General features: G+C 40.8%; 1 protein-coding gene across 1 annotated transcript in view; it reads left to right on the top strand.

The window, feature by feature from the left end:
• The window catches only part of TTN (titin), a 329,209-nt gene that overhangs the window by 251,433 nt on the left and 50,773 nt on the right, over nt 1–27,003 (top strand). The window contains 28 exon segments of the mRNA XM_056861196.1: nt 2,239–2,538; nt 2,669–2,971; nt 3,079–3,387; nt 3,476–3,757; nt 5,163–5,462; nt 6,280–6,573; nt 6,672–9,638; nt 9,734–10,054; nt 10,155–10,439; nt 11,553–11,852; nt 12,762–13,064; nt 14,766–15,041; nt 15,144–15,443; nt 15,538–15,840; nt 16,469–16,768; nt 16,984–17,271; nt 17,689–17,985; nt 18,754–19,056; nt 19,902–20,207; nt 21,553–21,840; nt 21,951–22,241; nt 22,645–22,932; nt 23,050–23,640; nt 23,733–23,837; nt 25,072–25,269; nt 25,368–25,664; nt 25,767–26,354; nt 26,458–26,760. Coding sequence (XP_056717174.1) covers nt 2,239–2,538; nt 2,669–2,971; nt 3,079–3,387; nt 3,476–3,757; nt 5,163–5,462; nt 6,280–6,573; nt 6,672–9,638; nt 9,734–10,054; nt 10,155–10,439; nt 11,553–11,852; nt 12,762–13,064; nt 14,766–15,041; nt 15,144–15,443; nt 15,538–15,840; nt 16,469–16,768; nt 16,984–17,271; nt 17,689–17,985; nt 18,754–19,056; nt 19,902–20,207; nt 21,553–21,840; nt 21,951–22,241; nt 22,645–22,932; nt 23,050–23,640; nt 23,733–23,837; nt 25,072–25,269; nt 25,368–25,664; nt 25,767–26,354; nt 26,458–26,760 — 11,286 coding nt within the window.

Raw genomic sequence — 27,003 nt, 5'->3', positions numbered from 1 at the left:
TGCCCTCCCTCCCATGAACTGCCTAAGGTCATAGAATCAGCATTGCTGACAGATGGCCATCTAGTCTCTGCTTAAAAACCTCCAGGGAAGGAGCACTTACCACTTTCCGAGGAAGCCTGTTCCATTGAGGAACCGCTCTAACTGTTAGGAAATTCTTCCTAATGTCTAGACGGAAACTCTTTTGATTTCATTTCAACCTGTTGGTTAATTTCAACCCGTTTCTATCCTCTTATTTTGGAATAGTACCATTTGTGGCCTGCCTACAGAACCAGTAAATATAGCACTAAAGTTGTAATAATAGCCCAGTTCTATAATGTGCTGGAGCAGCAGTGTTGCAAACTGTGAGGTTATTGCAGGAATGTTGCTCTGAATAAACATTTCCCAGGCTTTGGATAGTTTGACAGCATAATCCCAAACAGAATGACAGACTTCCATTGAAGTCATTGGACTCAGGAGGGCTTTACTCAGCTTAAGATTGTACTGAGAGTCATGTGTGCTTCTGAATTTAAATTGGAGACACGACTTCAAGTTTAAACCTGAAAATGTTTACTCTTGGAATGCCTGCTTTCAGAAGAGCCCATCCTCTTCCTGGGTTGGGCTTCTTCTCAAGGCAAGTAATTCTTCATTGGGAGGGTTCATGCAGAGATTCATCTGACAGACTCTAGCAGCGTGGTGTAGTGGTTAAGAGCAGTGGCTTGGAGCAGTGGACTCTGATCTGGAGAACTTGGTTTGATTCCCCACTCCTTCACATGAGTGATGGACGCTAATCTGGTGAAGTGGGTTTGTTTCCCCACTCCTACATACGAAGTCAGCTGGGTGACCCTGGGCTAGTCACAGCTCTCTTAGAGCTCTCTCAGCCACACCTACCTCACAGGGTGTTTGATGTGGGAAGGGGAAGGGAAGGTGAATGTAAGCCGGTTTGATTCTTCCTTGTGGTAGAGAAATATGGCATATAAAAACCAACTCCTCCTCCTCTTCTTCTTCTTCTTTGTTGTTCAGATACTTTGGAATTACAGTGGACTAACAAAATTTCTGGCAGGGTATGAGCTTTTGTGAGCCACAGCTCCCTTCTTCAGATACAGCTAGAATGTGATTCTATCTATCCTTAAGTAGAGAGGAGGAGCCCCGTGGTGCAGAGTGTTAAGCTGCAGTACTGCAGTCAAAAGCTCTGCTCACGACCTGAGTTCAATCCCGATGGAAGTCGGTTTCAGGTAGCTGGCTCAAGGTCAACTCAGCCTTCCATCCTTCCGAGGCCGGTGAAATGAGTACCCAGCTTGCTGGGGGTAAAGGGAAGATGAATGGAGAAGGCACTGGCAAACCACCCCGCAAACAAAGTCTGCCTTGGAAACGTCAGGATGTGACGTCACCCCATGGGTCAGGAATGACCCGGTGCTTGCACAGGGGACCTTTACCTTTAAGTAGAGAGGAGTGAATTAGACACACAATGGCAATATAAATGTCAAAAGCAAGTAAATGACAGTAGCAGGTGTGATTGGATTAGGTGTGATATGCAGAGGGGTAGTAGGGAAGAAGAAATTAGCATTGGTGATGAGACAGGAATCCCAAATCTCTATTCAGTCCAGGAGAATGCATTGTCTTGAGCTCCATTCTTAGTTGTAATTCAGCAGTCTCTCTCTCTAATCTCCCTTTGAAATCTCTTTGTAAGATAAATGCTACTCTTAAATCAGCAACTGAATGTCCTGGAAGGTTAAAATGTCCCCCCACAGGTTTCTGAATGTTCTGGTTTCTGATGTCAGACTTATGTCCATTCAGTCTTTGTCGTAGGGACTGGCCTGTTTGTCTATGGAATTAGTGTGCTTATTTTTTTTAATTACTTTATTTCTTGAGGCACATCAGCAACTATTGTATGCGAATTACTGCTCTGGAAAGACTGTATATTGATATTCCTGAACAAATATATGAATGTAAGCTACTCTGTGCCCAAGAAGCCTAAGCACTTTATCTTAAGTACAGTAGTTCGTGGTTCATAGTAGTTGGTTCATGGTCATCAGTTATAATTCCCCAATTACAGACTGAATTGCTATAACCCAGTTACCCACTAGAACTGATTTATATCTTCATTTGGTTTGTGGGGGGAAATAATCATTTGCAAAAAAGCAAAAAAAAAGTGATGCATATATATGTAGATTTTCTAATAACAAACTTTAAATCTGTTAAATTTGTACATTGTTGGTTGAATCAGCATTACAAATAAGCATTTATGTGATTTGTAAACAGATCGTCCTCAACCTCCTGTGGGCCCGGTTATTTTTGATGAAGTACATAAAGATCATTTTGTTATCTCCTGGAAACCTCCCTTGGATGATGGTGGCAGTGCCATTACAAATTATATTGTTGAGAAGAAAGATGCCCACAGAGAACTTTGGATGCCAGTAACATCAGCCACGGTCAAAACAACATGCAAAATTCCTAAATTACTTGAGGGAAAAGAATACGTTGTCCGAATTTATGCTGAAAACACATATGGCATAAGTGATCCTCTACTATCGGATGAAATGAAAGCCAAGGATCGATTCAGTATGTCACTGTATTGCTCATGTATTTGATTGATGTATCTTTCATATTTATGCCCGCGTTGTACTTTTCTATTCTTGCTTTCTTTTAAAAAAAAAAAGGAATTAAAAACTTTAAAACATCATTTCTTCAGGTGTTCCTGATGCACCAGAACAACCTACCGTTAAGGGTGTTACCAAAGATTCTGCCTTGGTTTCCTGGAACAGGCCTCGTGATGGAGGAAAACCGATAACTGCTTATATCCTTGAAAAGAAGGAAACAATGTCTAATAGATGGGGCAGAGTCACCAAAGATTCTATTTACCCAGATACCCAGTTCAGGGTAACAGACCTCCTTGAAGGCTGCGAATATGAATTCCGAGTTTCGGCAGAAAACGAAATTGGTATTGGTGATCCCAGCCCACCATCAAAACCTGTCTTCGCTAGAGATCCAATCGGTACAGTACCAAAACATAAATGTCATTGTATTATTCATAATATTTTAGATCAATTATTATCTTTTGCAGATTTGTTATAACTAGTTGAATTTTTTCTTCTTCTATAGTTAAACCAAGTCCACCAATTAACCCCGAAGCGGTGGATAAAACTAAAAGTTCAGTTGATTTGTCTTGGCAACCACCACGACACGATGGGAATGGCAAGATTTTAGGCTATCTCATTGAGTACCAAAAGGAGGGAGATGAAGAGTGGAAAAAAGCCAATCATACAGCAGACTCTTGCCCTGAGACAAAATACAGTGTCACTGGCCTAACTGAAGGTACCAAATATAAATTCAGAGTCATGGCAGTTAACGCAGCCGGAGAATCAGAGCCAGCTTACGTTCGCGATCCGGTGGAAGTAAAGGACAGGCTTGGTAAGTACACTATTATGTCCTTTCGTATTTCACTTTAAGGTACCAAAATGCACATGTTTTCCGAAACTGAAATTGTTTGTTTTTTCAGAGCCTCCTGAATTAATCCTGGATGCTAATATGGCACGAGAACAACATATAAAAGCTGGAACTACGTTGAGACTCAGTGCTATCATTAAAGGAATCCCATTCCCAAAAGTTACCTGGAAAAAGGATGATAAGGAAGTTTCAACAAAAGCTGATATTGAGGTTACAAAAGTTGGCAGTAAACTAGAAATTCGTAACGCTGCCCATGAAGATGGAGGCATTTACTCCCTGACTGTGGAAAATCCACTTGGTTCAAAGACGGTTTCAGTAAAAGTTGTTGTGCTAGGTAATTCATTGCATTGTTTTGACACTTTTATTTGATGTGCATTTTATTATTTACTTGGAAAATAAGAAAACATATCAAACACGTATGGTAGGAACACAGCAGTGAAACAGGAATAAGTAATTTTAGTCATCTATTGATAATCCTGCTCCTCACCTTCAAAGGGAAATTTGTAAATATTTTTAAAGAATGTTCAGGGTTTAGGAGATGAAAGACCCACCTTGGCTTCTGAGATGCTCAGGAGAAAGATAGGCATATAAACATTTAAAATACAATAAATAGTTAATGCTGCAGATTAATAGATAATAGATAGATAATCGATTATAAATAGATAATGTTGCAGTACTGTTAAAGCCCCAGATTAAGAATTTTGATGGAAGCCTATTAAAAAAAATCCTTCTGAACTGGGTAGAGCATGCCCCAATTTTTGGATCCTCGTTACTGAAGTATAAACCTCTTCATTTGACACTTGTAGAACTCACTTTTTACCACAATTTCTTTGAATTCGAGGTACTGTAAATTCAAAGTTTTTGGATATAGAAATATGTTTTCCCTGATTAGTGAAGTTGAATAAAATGTTAAATGAAAATAATCATCCAAATTTGAGGGTATACCTTCAGACTATGGAAAATAGACTACTGGCTTCTTTTTAGGATTTGTGTGGATGGGGACTTTTTTTGTTATTTCTCTTAGATGTGTTTATATTTTTTATATTTTTTTGCATTTTCTTATTGCTACACCTCAAGTATTATTTATAATGAATATGTAGGGTATAAATTCTACATATGACATCTTAATTCTTCTTCCTGATTACATTAAGTTAACCCACCCCATCACCACAATAACTTGAACAATGATGCTTTGAAATCAGTGCAAGTATATACTTGAGGCAAGTTTTATTTTCCAGGTTAATCTAGAAAATAGTAAAAAGTTACAGCTTAGATTCTTATTTAGTATGAATGGAATGCCACTCACAGAAGTGAACTTTTCATCCAGTCTCTGACGTCTGCTGTGTCCCCATTAGTTGTACTCCAGGGATGGGCTGTGGGGGTAAAACAGAGGGTTTGCAGTGGTGGGGGAGTCCTTGACAGTCACCCCCAGTTTTGGCTGGTGGAAGTGTCTTCTGCCAGCAAAAAAATATAGTCAGGACCTATCTAGCTCCTATGCAATTGATAAGCATATAGTGCAAAGGGAAGGGGCACAAACTGCAATTACATTTTTAAATTACATTTAGGATATTAGTGTGTGTATGTTAAGTGCTGTCAAGTCGCTTCCAACTCATGGCGACCCTATGAATCAACGTCTTCCAAAATGTTCTATTTTGGATTGTCTCATCATATTAGGACATCAAGTAAATGTTCCAGTATTTTATCAAATAATTATTTTGTATTAATTTAATCTTTTTTAGATAAGCCAGGGCCACCTAGGAATCTACAAGTCAGTGAAGTTAGAAAGGATTCTTGCTACCTGACATGGAAGGAACCAGAAGACAATGGTGGCTCTGTCATTACTAACTACATTGTGGAAAAGAAAGATGTTGCTGCTCCCCAATGGGTACCAATATCATCATCCTCTAAGAAACATAGTCTGTTAGCTAAACATCTAATGGAAGGCACTCAGTATCTCTTCCGGGTTGCTGCTGAGAACCAGTATGGGCGGAGTCCCTATGTTGAAACCCTCAAGCCAATTAAGGCTATAGATCCACTTCGTAAGTACCTTTCAATTTATTATTCTGTTTTTAGACAAGCTTTGCAATTGCATATAAAGTTTGACGCCTAATGTTGGACAACCGCAATTAGATTAAATCATAATTTGGTCAATTTTAATCTATCATAAATTATTTGGAAATTTTAATGAGGAATATTTTTGGTTGAACTGCTATAATTTTTTACCTTTTCTACAAACGATATATGTGTTTTACTGGCTTATGCTGTATCAATAAATCTGAATCTGACAAGCTTTGTAAAATTTAGGGTAGTTCTTATTTGTGCAGTATGCATGAGCATATGAGGCAAGGTTGCAGGAGCTGGGTATATTTAGCCTGAAGAGGAGAAGACTGAGAGGGGATAGCCATCTTCAAGTACTTGAAGGGCTGTCATATAGAGGAGGGTGCCGAGTTGTTTTCTGTTGCTCCAGAAGGTTGGACCAGAACCAATGGGTTGAAATTAAATCAAAAGAGTTTCCATCTAGACATTAGGAAAAATTTTCTAACAGTTAGAGCGGTTCCTCAGTGGAACAGGGTTCCTCGGGAGATGGTAATCTCTCCTTCCCTGGAGGTTTTTAAGCAGAGGCTAGATGACCATCTGTCAGCAATGCTGATTCCATGACCTTAGGCAGATCATGAGAGGGAGTTTACCTTGGCCATCTTCTGGGCATGAGTATGGGGGTGTGGGAGGGAGGTGGTTTGGAGTTTCCTGCATTGTGCAGGGAGTTGAACTAGATGACCCTGGTGGTCCCTTCCAACTCTATGATTCTATATGGAAATACATGTTAAAGATATAATCCTATTTTAATCTTTTTGAAAGATCCTCCTGGCCCACCAAAGAACTTGCATCATGTAGATGTTGACAAGACAGAAGTTTCTCTTGTTTGGAACTGGCCTGATCGTGATGGTGGTGCTGAAATTACTGGGTTTCTGGTGGAGTACCAAGAAGAAGGTGCAGATGAATGGACTAAATTCAAAACGGTCAGCGTACCAGAGTGTGTGGTTACTGGTCTAAAACAAGGGAAGATTTACAAATTCCGTGTGAAAGCCCAAAATATCGTGGGACTTAGCCTTCCAGACACAACCATTCCAATAGAGTGCCAAGAAAAACTAGGTATCTTGTTTGCTAAATTATGTATTGTTTTGATATTCACTGCTTAATTTTACTTGTTGAAATGGTAATACCTATGTATATGTTGTTTTTTATTACAGTACCTCCATCCGTTGAACTGGATGTTAAGCTTATAGAAGGTCTTGTTGTTAAAGCTGGTAGTACAGTAAGACTCCCAGCAATCATGAGAGGTATACCTGTTCCCGCAGTAAAATGGGTAACTGATGATAATGAAATTAAATCAGAAGGCAATTACAAGATAGATACAGATAATTACTCAACTGTTCTTACTATTAAAAGCTGCACAAGAAAAGATACTGGAGAATATCTGCTCACAGTGTCTAATATAGTTGGAAGCAAAACTGTACCTCTTCATCTGACTGTTTTGGATGTTCCTGGACCTCCAACTGGACCCATTGATATTCTAGAAGTAACTCCAGAACACATGGTCATTGCTTGGCGACCTCCTAAAGATGATGGTGGAAGTCCTGTGATTAACTACATTGTTGAGAAGCGAGAGTCAAAGAAAGAAACTTGGGGAGTGGTCTCTTCGGGACTGAGTCAAACTAGAATTAAAGTCCCACGCCTACAGAAGGGCTGTGAATATATTTTCCGTGTTCGCGCAGAAAATAAGATAGGCATTGGTGCACCTCTTGATTCGAAACCTGCAATTGCTAAGCATTTGCTTGATCCACCATCCCCACCTGGTAAACCATCAGTTCATGATATCTCAGAAAATGCTGTAACGGTAACTTGGTCTATACCAAAATCTGATGGTGGCAGTCCAATAAGCGGCTACATTCTTGAACGCCGTGAATTGTCAGGCAAGTGGATACGTGTCAACAAATCACCAGTGCTTGATCTGAAGTTCAGAGCTACAGGCCTCTATGAGGGCAACACATATGAATTCCGTGTTTTTGCTGAAAACATTGTTGGACTTAGCAAGCCATCTCCAGTTTCTGACCCAATAAAAGCATCGCGGCCTATCACTCCTCCTGGTCCTCCCATTAATCCAAAACTGAAAGATAAGACCAGAGAAACAGCTGAACTAGTATGGACAAAGCCACTCAAAGATGGTGGTAGCCCTATTCTGGGATATGTTGTGGAATGCCAGAAAGGTGGAACTGCACAATGGAGTAGGATTAATAGAGATGAACTTATCAGACAATGTGCCTTTACTGTACCTGGGTTAATTGAAGGAAATGAATATAGATTCCGTATAAAAGCTGCTAATATTGTAGGTGAGGGAGAACCCAGAGAATTGCCAGAAACTGTAATTGCCAAAGACATTCTGTCCCCCCCGGAACTAGAATTGGATTTGACCTGCCGTGATATAATTACAGTCCGAGTAGGCCAAACAGCAAGGATTGTTGGCAAAGTGAAAGGGAGACCAGACCCTGATATAACATGGTCTAGAGATGGCAAAGTATTAATGAAAGATAAACGTATTGAAATCATTCATGAATTCCCTCATATAGAGCTGCAAATGAAAGCAGCTGTGAGAACAGACCATGGCAAATACCTTATTACCGCCAAGAACAGCAGTGGACATGCCCAAGCATCAGCCATTGTTAATGTGCTTGATAGGCCTGGGCCTTGCCAGAATCTGAAGGTAAGCTATGTCACTAAAGATTCTTGTGTGGTTGCTTGGGAGAACCCTGAAGATAATGGTGGCTCAGAAATTACAAATTACATAGTAGAGTATCGTCAACCCAATCAGAGAGGCTGGTCAATTGTTTCTTCAGACCTTACTAAGCGAGTGGTAAAAGCACATCTCATAGAAAATCATGAATATTTATTCCGTGTTTGTGCGGAAAACAAAGTAGGTCCAGGCCCAGTTGTTGAGACCAAAACTCCAGTCCTTGCAATTAATCCTGTGGACAGGCCAGGCGAGCCTGAAAACCTTCACATTGCAGAAACAGGAAAGACATTTGTGTATCTGAAATGGAGACGGCCAGACTACGATGGCGGAAGCCCCAACTTAACTTACCATGTTGAGAGAAAACTCAAGGATTCAGATGAGTGGGAAAGGGTGCACAAAGGCAGCATTAAGGAAACACACTACATGGTCGACAAATGTGTTGAAAATAAAACGTATCAGTTCAGAGTTCAGACCAAAAACGAAGGAGGTGAAAGTAACTGGGTGAAGACAAGTGAAGTTGTTGTTAAGGAAGAACTTCAGAAACCAGTTCTTGACCTCAAATTCAGTGGAGTACTTACTGTTAAAGCAGGTGAATCAATTAAACTTGAAGCAGGACTTAGAGGCAAGCCACAACCAGAAGTAGTTTGGGCAAAGGACAAAGATGCTGCAGATCTAACCAGATCTCCAAGGGTCAAAATTGAAACAACTTCAGACTCATCTAAATTCCTGCTCACAAAATCTAAGCGCACTGATGGGGGTAAATATGTTATAACGGCCACAAATCCAGTTGGTAGCTTTGTAGCGTATGCTACTGTAAACGTTTTGGACAAACCAGGACCTGTAAGAAACCTGAAAGTCTCTGATATTTCAAGTGATCGATGTACAGTTAACTGGGACCCACCTGAAGATGATGGTGGTTGTGAAATTCAGAACTACATCTTGGAGAAATGTGAAAGCAAGCGTATGATTTGGACTACCTATTCCTCCTCTGTGCTTACGAACTCCTCACATGTAACACATCTCATAGAAGGCAATGAATATATATTCAGAGTTCGTGCAGAGAATAAGATGGGCACTGGTCCACCAACAGAAACTAAGCCAATTATAGCAAAAACAAAATATGGTAGACCTGGTCGTCCTGATCCCCCAGAAATCACAAGAGTCAGCAAAGAAGAGATGACTGTGGTTTGGAATCCACCAGAACATGATGGTGGTAAATCAATCACTGGATATATATTGGAGAAGAAAGAGAAACGATCATTAAGATGGGTTCCTGTCACCAAAACTGCAATCCCAGAAAGACGCAAGAAAGTTCCAGATCTCATTCCAGGACATGAATATCAATTCCGTGTCAAGGCAGAAAATGAAATTGGAATCGGTGAACCAAGTTTCCCATCCAAACCAGCTATAGCAAAGGACGCAATAGGTAATGATCTTTTATATAATGCTATATTTTAATTTAACAGATCTTTCACCAATCCTCTGGAATGCTTACATCTGTCCTTTTATATTATCTTACAGAACCACCTGGTCCTCCCACTAATTTTAAGGTTGTTGATAGCACCAAGACCTCTTTAACTCTTGGTTGGGGAAAGCCAGTCTTTGACGGCGGTGCTCCAATTATTGGGTATGTGGTGGAAATGAGACCAAAAACTGAAAAGGCAGGATCCGATGAAGGATGGAAAAGATGCAATGTGGCTGCCCAAGTTATTCATACAGAATTTACTGTAACTAGCCTGGATGAGAAAGAACTGTACGAGTTCCGAGTTTCTGCTCAAAATCAGGTTGGCCTTGGCCGACCAGCCGAATTAAAGGAAGCCGTCTCTCCTAAAGAAATACTTGGTAATTTGGCATGGAATTATACAACATTTATTTGCACTCTTCCAACATAATTTCAATTATAAGCATTTTATCTTTTGATACGTTCTTCTCCCCACCCCAGAACCTCCTGAGATTGAATTGGATGCAAGCCTGAGGAAGTTAGTCATAGTCAGAGCAGGATGTCCTATAAGACTTTTCGCCATTGTTAGAGGGCGACCAGCACCTAGAGTCACTTGGAGGCGAGTCGGAATCGATAATGTCATCAGGAAGGGCCAAGTCGATCTGGTTGACACAATGGCTTTCTGTGTTATCCCCAATTCTACACGGGATGACTCCGGCAAATATTCCTTGACGCTGGTTAACCCTGCTGGAGAAAAGGCTGTATTTGTGCATGTCCGTGTCCTTGGTAAGTAGCAGAAATAATTTTCATTTTGGCTTTAATATTTATCGTTGAATTGTTAATATTATTATGGTTTCTAGATTGACCAGGCGGCTAAGGGGAGACGTGGTAGAGGTCTATTGAATTATGCATGGTTTGGAGAGAGTGGACAGGGAGAAGTTTTTCTCCCTCTCTCATAATACTAGAATGTGGGGTCATCTGCTGAAGCTGGAGGGTGACAGATTCAAAACAGATAAAAGGAAGTATTTCTTCATACGAGGCGTAGTTAAATTGTGGGACTCCCTGCCCCAGGATGTGGTGATGGCTGCCAACATGGAAGGCTTTAAGAGGGGAGTGGACATATTCATGAAGAAAAGGGGTATTCATGGCTATTAGTTAAAATGGATACTAGTCATGCTGCATACCTATTCTCTCTAGTATCAGAGGAGCATGCCTATTATATTAGGTGCTGTGGAACACAGGCAGGACAATGCTGCTGCAGTCGTCTTGTTTGTGGCTTCCTAGAGGCACCTGGTTTGCCACTGTGTGAACAGACTGCTGGACTTGATGGGCCTTGGTCTGATCCAGCAGGGCCTTTCTTATGTTCTTATGACCATTCCTTTGTTGGGTTAATGGTCCCACAGGGTTAGCTTATGTTTTATCAATGAAAGCTAATGGTTGGGAGATAATTTATTGATAGATGGAGAACCTGTTTGTTTGAATAATTTCCCTGTCAAACTTGGGGTTGTCTGTCAGACAAACATACAGACCAGCTGTGAGAAAGGGGCAGTTTTGGGTTGGGGTAGACAGAGGGAAATGGAGATACAGAGCAAGTTGTGAGTTGGCTGAAGATGAAGGAATTTGAAGGTGCAGAATCTCTCTGGTAATCTGATATGGAATGACAGAGAGTGACTCTTTGACTGACTCTACTTATATGTTTATAAATAAAGCAAATATTACAAATCCACCTTAAGTCTCCAGTGCTTTTTCATCCAAAGGAAACTCCCCTTAGAACCTGTCATTGGTGAAGGAAGTCAGGTGCCTATAAACATATTGATTGCAGTTAGAGAAGCTGCCTATCTCATTTTGAGTTGTGGTTTAATAATATTAAAACATAAATTGATCTTTTTTCCCCCATAGATACTCCTGGACCAGTGGCAGAATTCAGCGTCTCAGATGTCACAAAAATGTCATGTCAGCTTTCATGGACGCCACCAGAAAATGATGGTGGTAGCCCTGTTACTCATTATATATTGGAAAAACGTGAGGCTGATAGAAAGACCTGGGCAACTGTGATGGGTGATATAAAGAAGACAAGTTTCAAAGTTGCTAATCTTGTACCAGGTACTGAGTATTTCTTCAGAGTGACTGCTGTCAACGAATATGGTTCTGGTGTTCCGAGAGACACTCCAAAGCCAATCCTAGCAACAGATCCACTAAGTGAGTATTTATTAATATAGATTCTGTTTTTTTTTAAATCCAAAATATTCCAATTTTCAATTGTTCATAATGGCAGAGAAAATAAAAATAACGTATCATTATTTATGATCAGGCAATAGCGCATTAAATATAAACACAACAATTATATGCATCTGTCCTTCAGAGAAACACTGTCCTTCAGTGTTACTCCTCTGAAGATGCCTGCCACAGCTGCTGGCGAAACGTCAGGAAAGAAAATGCCAAGACCATGGTCACACAGCCTGGATAACCTACAAGAACTGATGAACTCTGACCATGAAAGCCTTCGACAATAATTATATGCATTGTTTGTTACAAATACATTAAAGGGATTTTTACATTCAGGAGATTCTGAAATCCACATTTCTAAGTTTGCACTTTTATACATAATCTGGCATTTCTAATACAATTTTGGGAATCATTGCCTGAATCTTCAGAATGAAAGATTTTGTTCTCTAAAAGGACTGGGCGGGGGGACTTCATTAATGGCAGAAAGTGGTTACTAAACACTTAGAACTGGAAATTAAAGATTTCATTCTTTAAAAGGACTAGGAGCAGGGGGACTTGATTAAAGGCAGAAAGTGGTTCCTAAACACTTAGAACTGGAAAACCAGTTCCTCCCTCCTAGTGCAGATACCCACTTTGTCTCCTATGCTGTTCCCAAGCATCCCCCTAAACCCCCCCCCCCCGACAACCCCCCGAACAAAATTCTGGAAGCTGTATGGGCTAGCTACAGCAGAAAGGGGAAGCAAGAAAGTCCAGCTCTGCTCGTTCTGCAGATGGTTGGGTACATGCCATACTTATCAATCTCAGGAAAACATCCTGATCTTAGTAATTGTTCCATCTAAAGTATTTTGTTGTCTTAATGTATGTGCCTGTTTTCTTCTAAAGGCGAACCTGATCCTCCAAGAAAAGTAGAAGTGGCTGAAATCACAAAGAACAGTGCTACTTTAGGATGGCTGCCACCATTCCGGGATGGTGGTTCTAAAATTGATGGATACATTATTGGATACCAAGAAGAGGGTCAAGCTGAGGATCACTGGACACAGTACTCGATTGTTAAAGATCTCAATATCGTTGTCGCTGGCCTGAAGGAAGGAAAGAAGTATAAATTCAGAGTGGCAGCTAGAAATGCTGTAGGAGTAAGCTTACCAAGAGAAACAGAGGGCATATTTGAAGTTAAAGAGCAGCTCAGTAAGTAACTGGTTATTATAACTTGTACTGTTAAAATACGTTTCATATTCAGCTGAGGGATCATTATGCAAGGCATTAAACAATGTTCTCTTTTAAATTATAGCTGCATTTAACTTTGAGTGTCATGACTTAAAAAAATATTTACAGCTGATTATTGCCGTTAGTAGTAGAGTCATTCTAAGGCACAATTACTACTGGTTTCAGTAGGCTTAGACTGGAATAATTCTACATAGGACTGCACCATAAATGAGTCTAAAAGCTGTTTAATACACCAGTTCACTGCCTCTTGATTCTGCTATGGCTTCCTGTAACCTTCCAGACAAAGTGGAGTTGTCTCTGGCCAGTAAAGTATCATCAACATCATCATTAACCTTTAATAGGCATAGTTCAAAAGACATCTCATACAGATTCTCACGATCAAAAACAAATCACACCAACCCAAGATGAACAAGCCAGGGCCCCTATCAGGCTCAGAAATATACAGAATATATAAAATACAAATAAATATGAAATATATAAAATATACCACATTATTGAAATTAAGCAAAAGGTTAAAATAATCTGCCCATCCAGCCAGACTGTGATGCAATACAATAAACAATAATAGTCATAATCATTGACCATTCACTAGATAAACCACAATCACAACAGCAACTTAAAATATTGGACGGGCTTCATGGATCCCCGTCACAATAACGTTACCAAAAGTTTTGCAACCGAAGCAGTAGTTTCAGGTTCTTGTAGGTTATCCGGGTTGTGTAACCGTGGTTACACAACCCGGATAACCTACAAGAACCAATGAACTCTGACCGTGAAAGCCTTCGACAGTAGTTTCAGGCTTAGCATCAGACAATAGAGCAAACAGTAAAGTATTAAATATGGATCCTTGTGCAGGGCAGCTTTCTAACAGCACCTTGCTTGCATCACCTACACTGGTTTGTATTTTAATGTACCTCATCATTTTAAAATACAGTTGAATTCCCTGAGTCTGGAGAGCAGGGCCAATATAATTTTAACCAATTAAAATAGCATGTTTCTTACTCCTTAGAACTGGAAAAAAATACAAGGAAAAAGTCAAAGGAACTAAATTATGATTCAGTAAAAGTTACAAAGAATGTGACTCCTCAGGGCTAGTTTTTTTTTTGTGTTTTTTGGTGACTGTAAAAATGAGTGCAACCTTTTTTATTATTCTGCTCTTGGGATGTAGTACTGGTTCTTCCTGTCTACCACATTATTATACCACGCTTCTTCCAAGGAGCTCAGGGTGGTATACATGGGTCGCCCCCCTGCTTAAGGCTGCTGACTGTACTGTTTGAAATGGTTCGTAGTTTTATCTGGTGTTGCGGTTGTCATTTTTTAATTATTGTCATCCTGCTTAGTGGTCCATGTGGCAGAAACAGGAAAAAACAGGAGAGAAGGATGTTATAGAAAGAATTGATCTTTCCCCAAACTATAAGAGCTCTACTAAAGGCCCTTTAAACCTGTACTGCCTTTGCATTTTTCTTTCAGAAACAATACACATCATTTGAATAATGTCATGATGTAGCTTTAGTTTCAGAAAATCTGCACAACAGAAACCTAAAGCTACAATTACCTCCACCATAGCCATGATATCAGCTGAATTCCTCTCATACCCAGTAACATAAGCTATTGGTTTTTCTTTGGAATTACATGTTTTCCTTTGTTTGACTTCCGTTTCAGTGCCGCCAAAGATTCTGATGCCAGATCATATCAGTATAAAAGCTGGACAAAAACTCAGGATTGAAGCACACATATATGGGAAACCTCATCCGTCTTGCAAATGGATGAAGGCCGAGCAGGATGTATTCACGTCCAGCCGTCTGGCTGTGCACAAAGCAGACAGCATGTCTGTTCTCATTATTAAGGATGTAACTAGGAAAGACAGTGATTATTACAGCCTAACTGCTGAAAACAGTTCTGGAGTAGCCACTCAGAAAATCAGAGTTATCGTCATGGGTACGTTAAGTTTTCTTTTCTGGGCTTAATTCTCAACACGTGTTTTCAGCATATTCACCAACTCTCATTGTCTCATATATTTATATGTGTATCTTTCTGTAGATGTCCCTGGTCCACCACAACCACCCTTTGACATTGCTGATATAGATGCTGATGCATGCACTTTAAATTGGCATCTGCCTCTTGAAGACGGTGGTAGTAACATCACCAACTATGTGGTTGAGAAGTGCGATGCTAGTCGAGGAGACTGGATAACAGCAGTGGCTTCTGTCACAAAGACAAGTTGCAGAATTGGAAAACTAACCCCTGGACAAGAGTACATGTTCCGGGTCCGGGCTGAAAATCGGTTCGGCATCTCTGAGCCACTTACATCAGATAAGATGATTGCAAGGTTCCCATTTGGTAAGTCTAGCCCAAATCACGCTACTGTCCTTGTTTAAATTCTTCTAACATTCAGTGGATGAGGTTATTTTTCCCCCCTTCTCTTTCTCTGCAGATGTTCCTAGTGAACCAAAGAATGCGCATGTTACCAAGGTGAACAAAGATTGCATTTTTGTGGCCTGGGATAGGCCAGACAGTGATGGAGGCAGCCCCATAACCGGTTATCTCATAGAACGGAAGGAAAGGAATAGTTTACTGTGGGTGAAAGCCAACGATACCCTTGTGCGGTCCACAGAATACCCATGCGCAAACTTAATCGAAGGCCTTGAGTATACGTTCAGAATCTATGCTCTGAACAAAGCCGGAGCAAGCAAGCCTAGCAAACCCACTGATTTTGTTACAGCGCGAATTCCAGTTGGTAAGCAAAGTGTTTTTATTTAAGGAATGGTGTGTATAAGCTTCGGTTTCCGAACTTTGGCAAAAACCAGCCTTGCTTTTATTAACAGATATAGATAACCAACAAAGAGCGCTTGATTAAATAAAGAATCACACAAATTATTAAAATTAATATTATTGCATAGATCACGATAGTGAAAGAATCACGAGAATTTGGAATTATGAGAGTGCTTCTATTATGAACCTAGTTGGAAAACAGAGTGATTTCATTGTGAATAAATAATTCATGATATTCTTGGTTTTGGCTATATTATAAGATAGTTTGATTTTACTTTTTATTAATTGTTGTGGATTCTCTGTGATTTATTGCTGTTGCAAAAGTATATAAATATATAAATAAAAAAGGAATGGTGTGTAATTGTTAATGGAGAGCCAGTTGAAGCCCCTTAAATATTACAAATAGGATGATTATTTTCCTTAATCCTTCTCAATTTCTAAAACTTCATTAGAACTGTAGTAGTTACTCATTGATAAATCTAGAACTTTACATGCCTGTCAGAGAAAATGCATCCTGGATGTTCATTGCATTGGAAGTTGTTTGTATCAGATGCCCAAGCTGCAAGAGTAAATTCAACCTCATTTGTTTTTAGATCCTCCTGGTAAACCTGAAGTCATTGACGTCACAAAGAGTTCAGTGTCTCTTGTCTGGACAAGACCCAAACATGATGGCGGTAGCAAACTTATTGGTTATTTTGTTGAAGCCTGTAAATTGCCAGGTGATAAATGGGTCCGATGCAATACCACTCCTTACCAGATACCTCAAGAGGAGTACACTGCAACTGGTTTGGAGGAAAATGCACAGTACCAGTTTAGAGCAATAGCGAAGACAGCCGTCAACATCAGTTGGCCTTCTGAACCTTCTGATCCAGTGACTGTTCAAGCAGAAAATGGTAAGGAACGTATTAACTTAATATGGTTAATATTAAGCAATAGAATCACAGAGTTGGAAGGGGCCATATGGTCCGTCTAGTCCAACCCCCTGCTCAATGCAGGATCAGCCTAGAGCATCCCTGACAAGTGTTCGTCCAGCTGCTGCTTGAATTTATCTTTTGCGTTGCTAAGTGCTCTTTGCAATTTTATCATTATCTCTTTTGTTACTTTTCAGTGCCACCAAAAATAGAGCTGGGTGTAAGCATGAAATCTTTGCTGACAGTAAAAGCTGGAACAAATGTTTGTCTCGAGGCTAATGTGTTTGGAAAGCCTATGCCAAGTATTACTTGGAAGAAAGAGGGAGAGGTCCTAAAACCAGCTGAAGGTATCAAGATCACTACGAAGAGGAACTTGTCTACCGTGGAGCTCTTCTGTGTAAACAGAAAGCAGACAGGAGATTACACCATTACAGCTGAGAACGCAAGTGGTTCCAAGTCAGCAACCATTAAGCTCAAAGTACTTGGTAAGTGAAAGGTTAATTTAAATAGCACTGAATATGTACTGAATCTTTATTGTTCATTGATGAAGTCTTAAGCATTCACAATATAGAAAATGACAAAACAAAGAAATAAACAATTTTACAATTTTAGAATAAACACAATTAATAAAAGATTTTATCCATTTGTGGTGCAGGGTAAACTTGCGTTACCAGAGCTATTTGACAGCTTTAGGGCCATTACATGTGCTAGATATTTTGCTGATGTACTTTCTCAGTATCTGAGTCTAGATCTGATAAAAGAAACGGTATAATCCCAGGTTTTGACGGGAAACTGTGCTTTGCTAAAATAGGCGAATTTCTTACAAAATATAAATTGCATTTAAACTTTTAAAAATGCATCCAACACGAGACTTCCTTCACTATTTTGTTTTGTTCTTCCAGACAAACCTGGTCCACCAGCTTCAGTAAAAATCACAAACATGTACACAGATCGGGCAATGCTGTCTTGGGAACCCCCACTTGAAGATGGAGGGTCTGACATTACTAATTACATTGTCGACAAACGAGAAACAAGCAGGCCCAATTGGGCTCAGGTTACTGCCAACGTCCCAATCACTAGCTGCAGTGTTGAGAAACTGATTGAAGGACACGAGTACCAGTTCCGTATTTGTGCTGAAAATAAATATGGAGTAGGAGACCCCATCTTGACTGATACAGCAGTGGCTAAAAACCCATATGGTAAGTTTCTCTTACTAGCTTCTTCTAAACCTGTGATCCCCAACATGATGCTCGTGGGTACCTTGGTGCCTGCCTGTGTGTTTCCTGGCAGCCACTTTCCAAAGCAAACAGCCAGTCCCGACTTTCTTCCACTTCACTAGAATAAGGAGTGCTTCAGAAGGGCCCAAGAATGATCACCTTTGTGTTTTTAGAAAACACCCATTTGGAGGACACTTGGTTCGGAAACTCCTAATGTTGTGTGGGACCTCCTGATGTTTTGTGATTATACCTAGCCCCCATGGCAGCTATGTGGTAATTGGGCCTCCCATAGCATCCATTTTGTTATGTCACCCTCTACCTGTTCCCAAAATTCCAGAAGTGTCCATAGGTTGAACAAAATTGGGGACCCATGTTCTAACCAATTGGTGCTGATTTATGCTCTAGCAGCTGGTTTTATAAATTGAAGAATGTAAAAGTAAATTTCAAACAATTGAGAGCCAGTGTGGTATAGTGGTTAAGAGCCGTGGTTAGCCAGGTTTGATTCCTCACTCCACATGAGCGGTGGACTCTAATCTGGTGAACCGGGTTGGTTTCCCCACTCCTACACATGAAGCCAGCTGGGTGACCTTGGGCTAGTCACAGCTCTCTTACAGCTCTCTCAGCCCCACCTACCTCACAGGGTATCTGTTGATGGGAGGGGAACAGGGTGATTGTAAGCTGGTTTGATTCTTCCTTAAGTAGTAGAGAAAGTCAGCATATAAAAAACAACCCTTCTTCTTCTACTTATAGATGTACCTGGACCTTGTGATCCACCTGTAATCAGTAACATAACAAAAGACTTCATGACCGTAAGCTGGAAGGCTCCTGCTAATGATGGTGGCTCCCCTGTGACTGGTTATATCGTTGAAAAACGTGAAACAAAGGCTGTCAACTGGACAAAAGTGAACAGGAAGCCTGTCATTGAAAGAACTATAAAGGCTACAGGGCTACAGGAAGGAGCAGAATATGAGTATAGAGTGACTGCTATGAACAAAGCTGGGCTGGGCAAACCCAGTGGACCGTCTAAGGCAGCATATGCGCGTGATCCTCAGTGTAAGTTAAATATATTTACTTTGGCCATTCATGCATGGTCAATTTTGATGCTCGCTCAAAGGTCTTTTTCAAAATGCGACTTTAAAATGCCTATCCATGGTCCCAATGCAAAAGAAGAAATTTCACCCACCCCCACTCGCCTGCTCCTTCGTTCGTTTGCATAGCCATTAGCACGTGCATAGCTAACGCGCCGCTGTTGTTTTGCTTGGTTCCCTCTGGTTATTCTTCGCAGCAGCGGCAGAGCAAACACAAAAGGTTGTGTTAAGTGGGCTCTTTTGTAATGCGAAGCAGGTCTGCAAAGGCTTCGCAGTCACTTTCGGAATGACGGTTCAGCATGCAAAATTTAAAAAAATCTGTGGGGCAATTCAGCCTGGAACGCGCTGCTAATTACCATGCAAAAATGGCCTATGTGTTTGTTTGTTTTTTCAAAAGAATAAAGGAGTGAACATAAAAGAAAAAGGGATAGAGGGAAATAGGGGATTACAATAATGCATCGAAATATTGCATTATACAGAAGTAAAATATATACACTTTTATTCCAAAATATATCTTTATATATGTTTTTATCCCAATTTAACCTCTGACATTCTAAAATGTGACATATTTATTCTCTATTTTTACATGTCTGTTACACGAAACAAAAATACCTTTTAAAACACATTTTTAATATTGTCCATATTGAACATAACTTGTACGGTTTTCAATATTTATTTATTATAGTTTATTCATCTACTTTGTGTGCAGCACAGGCAGGAGCGTGAATGTGGGTGATTGTGAGTGTGTCCAAGTGATTTTGCCTGTATACAGTTATGCACTGCGTAACTTCCTGTTCCTTTCATTCTCAGATCCTCCTGGCCCGCCAGCGTTCCCGAAAGTGGTTGACACCACCCGTAGTTCCATAAGCCTGTCTTGGTCCAAACCAGCCTACGATGGGGGAAGTCCTATTATCGGTTATCTCGTTGAAGTGAAGCGAGCCGATACAGAAAACTGGGTCAGGTGTAATTTGCCAAAGAACTTGCCAGACACCAATTATGTTGTGACAGGGCTCACGGAGAACACAGAATATCAGTTCCGCATTTATGCTGTTAATAAGATTGGATATAGTGACCCAAGTGATGTGCCTGACAAGCACATGGCGAAAGACATTCTATGTAAGTATCCTGGAAAGAAAGAGATTTGCTGTTTGAAATGCAGGTTAAGGGGCCCAGTTTAGAAGATTTAATGCAGGGCTGGATTGCAGGAACCTTGTGGCCTTCTATTGAACTATGCTTATTATAAAGCCAGAATGGTATTGTGGTTAAGAGTGGTGGTTTGGAGCGGTGGACTTTGAACTGGAGAACCAGGTTTGATTCTCCACTCCTCCACATGAGCAGTGGACTCTAAACTGGTGAACCAGGTTGGTTTCCCCACTCCCACATATGAAGCCAGCTGGGTGACCTCAGGCTAGTCACAGCTCTCTTAGAGCTCTCTCAGCCTCACCTGCCTCACAGGGTGTCTTTTGTGGGGAAGGGAAGGAGATTGTAAGCCGGTTTGATTCTTCCTTAAGTGGCAGAGAAAGTTGGCATATAAAAACCAACTCTTCTTCTTCTTATAGATCCTCATGTCCATGTTCTGGTTCATAAACAGCTGTCTCTATGTCATAAGTACCGGCATATTGGACTGAGCACATGTGCTGAGCACACCATGCCGCTCCATTCCTTGATCACAGAGTACAATGCTTCTCATGCCAGCCGCCCTATCAGTATTCTAAATTTCCCTTTAGATGAAAATGTGGCCACTCCTCTTCTGTCCTGTGATAAGAAAACAATCACCTTCTGAATTTCAGGGAGCTGTAAAGGTGTTGTGCCCTGACCTGGATCGCCCAGGCTGGCCCCTATCTTGTCAGATCTCGGAAGCTAAAGCGGGGTTAGCCTTGGTCAGTATTTGAATTGGAGACCACCAAGGAAGTCCAGGGTTGTTACTCAGAGGCGGGCAATGGCAAACCGCATCTGAATGTCTCTTACCTTGAAAATCTCACCAGAGGTTGCCATAAGTCAGCTGTGACTTTATGGCAAAAAAAAAAGTCATGTTCTTAAGGCAACATTAGCACCATTTTCCTGTTAAGAAACTAGACAATTAGACCACAGCAAGGACCCTAATTTGGCTAGAACTGGAATGCTCAGCAGAACAATACATTTGGGTCTGAGAATTTTAGCTCAGAAGAATGTAGGTAACAACCAGAGTCTCACTGAGGTTGTATGAAAGCTCTCAATAGAGAGGGGAGTCAAAAATAGTTTTCAAGGGAGTTCCCTCTCTCTCTTCTTCCTCCCCTTCCTTCATTAAATATAACTTAAGTTCCAGTTTCCTTCCTCTCCTTTGCACTTTTCTTTTTCCTTTCCTGTCTTCCTCCACCTATTGAAACGGTTTTTATTCTGTCTATTAAGCAATGCTTTTAAGCACGTTATTTAATAACGTGCACGTTAAGCACGTTATAATAATATATTATTTAAAATGCAGTTCCACCTGAGGGAGAGCTTGATGCTGAACTGAGGAAAGCTCTTGTCTTACGTGCTGGAGTCACAATGAGGATTTACGTGCCAGTAAGAGGACGTCCAGCTCCAAGGATTTCTTGGTCTAAAGTGGGTACTAACATAAAAGATAGGGCAGGACTGGACATCAAGTCCACTGATTTTGACACTTTCCTTCGCTGTGAAAATGTAAATAAATATGATGCTGGAAAATACGTCCTGTCTCTGGAGAACAGCTGTGGCAAAAAGGAATACACCATTGTGGTCAAAGTACTTGGTAAGTGTTACCATTATTGCAAAAATAGTTTAAGATACATACATATGATAATACTAATATGTTTCTATATTTTGGTCAGTTTCTAAAATGGTTATTTTGTGCTCATGCAGATACTCCTGGGCCGCCAATTAATCTGATTGTAAAGGAAGCATCTAAAGATTCTGCCTTCATTTCATGGGAACCTCCATTAATTGATGGTGGGAGTCCAGTGAAGAACTATGTGGTTGAAAAACGAGATGCAGAGAGAAAATCGTGGTCTACAGTATCTACAGAGTGTCCAAAAACAAGTTTCAGGATCTCTAACTTGGAAGAGGGCAAATCTTACTTCTTTAGAGTTTTTGCTGAAAACGAATATGGCATTGGCGACCCGTGTGAGACTCGTGATGCTGTTAAAGCTTCTGGTGAGAAAAATGCACAGTTTTGTCCTGTCAGTTTATTAAAGCCAGCATGGTGTAGTGGTTAAGAGCGGTGGTTTTGGAGCGGTGGACTCTGATCTGGAGAACTGGATTTGAATCCCCCCTCCTGCACATGACCGGCAGAGGCTAATCTGGTGAACGGGATTTGTTTCCCCACTCCTACACATGCAGCCAGCTGGGTGACCTTGGGCTAGACACACTCTCTCCACCCCACCTACCTCACAGGGTGTCTGTTGTGGGGAAGGGAAGGTGATTGTAAGCTGGTTTGATTCTTAAGTGGTAGAGAAAGTTGGCATATAAAAACCAACTCTTCTTCTTCCTCTTCTAAAGTTAGCTTCTTGTTCTGATTTTATGTTGAACCGTATCTATTTTTTTTCCTTTCACCTAGAAACACCTGGACCAGTTGTCGACTTAAAGGCTTTGGCTGTCACCAAATCATCTTGTAATGTATCATGGAAAAAACCAATTAGCGATGGCGGAAGTCGTATTAACGCATATAGTGTTGAGCTTATGGTTGGTGAAAATCAGTGGCAAGAAGTCATGAGGTCTAAAAATCTTCAGTATTCAGATAGAGACTTGAAAGAGGGGAAAGAATACATTTTCAGAGTGAGAGCACAAAATGAAGCTGGGTATGGAACACCTAGTGAGATTACAGTGGTGGCAAGGGATGATATTGGTAAGTAGGTGTCTACATTTTCCTATTTATATGGCACATTGTTTTTGTCAGTTTGGAGAAGAACAGAATTTTCTCAGCCTCTATTTACTGTATACTATGCATATTTTTGTTTTACAGTGGCACCCGATCTTGATTTAAGGGACCTGCCAGGATTATGTTACTTAGCTAGAGAAGGAAGCTCTTTCCGTCTGAAAATTCCAATTAAAGGCAAGCCAGCACCAACTGTGACATGGAAAAAAGGTGAAGACCAGGTTCTTACTGAAACTGGAAGAGTTGCATTTGAAGCGACAGCGGTAAACACTACACTCCTTGTGCGTGATTGTCATAAAGACGATGCTGGAAAATACACCATCACTCTGAAGAATGTTGCTGGAAGTAAAGAAGGCACTATTTCCATGAAAGTGGTTGGAAAACCTGGAATCCCAACAGGGCCAGTGAAATTTGACGAAGTTACAGCAGAAGCTATGACATTAAAATGGGGTCCTCCAAAAGATGATGGTGGCTCAGAGATCACCAACTATATCCTGGAAAAGAGAGACAACGTGAACAATAAGTGGGTGACGTGTGCATCTGCTGTCCAGAAAACTACATTCAGAGTTACAAGACTTCATGAAGGCAATGAATATACATTCAGGGTCAGTGCAGAAAATAAATACGGAGTAGGTGAAGGCCTTAAGTCTGACCCTGTCATTGCAAGACATCCATTTGGTAAGCCTAAAATAATGTGTTTCTTTTTTTAAAAAATGGTTAATTATTTTTGGCTTATTCTAAACCTCTTTTACATTTGTTCCATTCTCTAGATGTTCCTGATGCTCCACCACCACCCAAAATTGTTGAGGTTAGGCATGATTCTGCATCTCTAGTGTGGTCTGATCCAAAGAAGACAGGTGGCTCACCAATCACAGGTATGTCTTTTGAGGTCCATGATACTTAAGATTAAAGATGCTATAGGGCGTTGATACTCACTCATTGGTTCGGGAGCTGAATGTAGTTCTTTGATGTGCCACCTGGGGCTCTTCTGAGCACTGTTCCCCAACATGGCATCTGATTCATGCTTCAAGAAAGTGAGTAAGGCCTGGTGGGGGTTATGGTGGGCTGGTGGTTCCAGCTTAGCACAGAGAAAGGTTCCAACCAGCCTGTTTCTTGCAGTGGTGGGGTTCAAAATGAAGAGTAATTTTAACATGAGGAAGCATTTATATTTTAAGATCCACCTAATAAAGAGTTCTGCAGAACTTGCAAGCTGGCATACTGTTTTGTATCGTAAGTCTGACTTGCAAGCCCCTTCACTGCAGATACACAAAGGCTGGCTAAGATTCAAGAACTGTAGGGAGAGACCACCAAACATGTTCGGAGGTACTCTGGTAATTAAAAAGGTTATATCTATGCATTTGATATTAATCCTCATATCTTATTGCATGTGTGTGTTAGATGGGGTGATGCAAAGGGCATACAGTTAGTCATGTGGTTGTTCAGGTTGATGGTCTTTGTGGTTTTCCATGAGCCGCGGAGTGAGTACCTCTGCTATAGGGAAAGTATGAATAATTCTGAAGTGTGTGTTTTTATGCTGAAGCTGGAGGGTGAGAGATTCCAAACAGATAAAATAATTCTGAAGTGTGTGTTTTTATGCTGAAGCTGGAGGGTGAGAGATTCCAAACAGATAAAAGGAAGTATTTCTTCACACAATGCATAGTTAAATTGTGGAGCTCCCTGCCCCAGGATGTGGTGATGGCTGCCAACTTGGAAGGCTTTAAGAGGGGAGTGGACATGTTCATGGAGGATAGGGCTATCCATGGCTATTAGTCAAAATGTATACTAGTCATGATGTATACATATTCTCTCTAGTATCAGAGGAGCATGCCTATTATATTAGGTGCTGTGGAAAACAGGCAAGATAATACGGCTGCAGTCGTCTTGTTTGTGGGCTTCCTAGAGGGACTTGGCTGGGCACTGTGTGAACAGACTGTTGGACTTGATGGGCCTTGGTCTGATCCAGCAGGGATCTTCTTATGTTCTTATAATGCTTTACACATATCTGGACAAATCTCATAAGGAAAAAACAAAAATAGAATCAAAAACCAGATCAATAGAGCCTTTACATTGACATAGTATCTGTATTTCTCTGTTCACTTGCTTTCATAGGCTATCACATAGAATACAAAGAAAGAAACAGTATTTTATGGAAACGAGCAAACAAGACTCCACTAAGGATGAAAGACTTTAGAGTAACGGGATTAACTGAAGGTTTGGAATATGAATTCAGAGTGATGGCGATCAATCTAGCTGGAGTCGGTAAACCAAGCCTGCCATCTGAACCAATAGTGGCCTTAGATCCAATCGGTAAGCTGTTAAAAGAGAAGAAAGAAGTTTTCAAAAGTTTGCATACTCTTACCATTCATTTTTTCTAATGTCGTATGGTGTTGTGGCTCTTTTTCCAGATCCACCTGGAAAACCTGAAGTTATCAGTGTGACGCGAAATTCGGTTACTCTGATCTGGACAGAACCAAAGTATGACGGTGGACACAGATTAATTGGCTACATAGTAGAGAAACGTGATCTACCTGGCAAGTCTTGGATGAAGGCAAATCATGTGAATGTTCAGGAATGTGCGTTTACAGTAACAGATCTTATGGAAGGCTCCAAATATGAATTCAGAATTAGAGCAAAGAATACTGCTGGAGCAATTAGTCCTCCATCAGAAACAACCGGAGCCATTATATGCAAGGACGAATACGGTGTGTATGCCTTATGAAGCGCACGCATCACATTTGTTTAAATTAATATTTAAGTGCTTTCCACTTGTAAATTCTAAAAAAACCCACCATTTTCTTTTACAGAGGCACCAACAATTGTTATTGATCCTACTATCAAAGAAGGCCTGACAGTTAAAGCAGGAGACACCATTTCAATGTCTGCTATTAGTATCCATGGCAAACCACTTCCAACTTCAGCATGGTCCAAAGCAGGAAAAGACTTTAAGATTTCAGAGACTATACACATTGAATCAACTCCAACTTCTTCTACACTTAGTATAAAATACGCAGCTAGAAAAGATTCTGGTGAATACACCATCACTGCAACCAATCCTTTTGGCACAAAACAGGAGCATGTGCATGTAAAAGTTTTGGATGTACCAGGTCCCCCTGGACCTGTTGAAGTTGGCAATGTCTCCGCTGAAAAAGCTACTCTCACCTGGACACCTCCTGCAGAAGATGGTGGATCACCAATAAAATCTTACGTACTTGAAAAGAGAGAAACTAGCCGACTGCTGTGGACATTGGTCGCTGAAAATATTCAGTCCTGCAGGCATGTTGTTTCTAAGCTTATTCAAGGAAATGAATACATCTTCCGCGTCTCAGCTGTGAACCAGTACGGCAAGGGAGAACCATCTCAATCAGAACCGGTTAAAATGGTGGATAGATTTGGTAAGCGGAAGAAGTGAACAGGTTTTAATATACATTTGCTACAGCATGTAACAATGTCAGTGTTATATTTTGTTTTGTAAACAAATTTTCCCCTCCATCCTAGGTCCCCCCGGTCCCCCCGGGAAACCAGAAGCATCAAATGTTACAAAAAGCTCAGTCACAATTAGCTGGAAAAGGCCAACAGACGATGGCGGCAGCGAGATCACAGGTTACCATGTGGAAAGAAGAGAAAAGAAAGCCGTGAGATGGGTCAGAGTTTCAAAGAAACCAGTGTCGGATCTTAGGTGCAAAGTGACTGGACTCCTAGAAGGAAATGAATATGAATTCCGTGTCAGTGCAGAAAACAGAGCGGGAATTGGACCACCAAGTGATACTTCCCAACCAGTATTAACCAAGGATGCTGCATGTTAGTATGGTTTCTTTACCTGGATAAACCCTTTTGTATTGCATAGGGGGCCCCGTGGCGCAGAGTGGTCAGCTGCAATGCTGCAGTCAAAAGCTCTGCTCATGACCTGAGTTTGATCCCGACTGAAGTTGGTTTCAGGTAGCCAGCTCAAGGTTGACTCAGCCTTCCATCCTTCCGAGGTTGGTAAAATGAGTACCCAGCTTTCTGGGGGTAAAGGGAAGATGATGGGGGAAGGCACTGGCA

The sequence above is a fragment of the Euleptes europaea genome, chromosome 15 (assembly GCF_029931775.1).
Source record: "Euleptes europaea isolate rEulEur1 chromosome 15, rEulEur1.hap1, whole genome shotgun sequence".
NCBI classification, from domain to species: domain Eukaryota; kingdom Metazoa; phylum Chordata; class Lepidosauria; order Squamata; family Sphaerodactylidae; genus Euleptes; species Euleptes europaea.
Note: the sequence above shows the minus strand (reverse complement) of the source record. Positions and strands in the feature narration are given on the sequence as shown.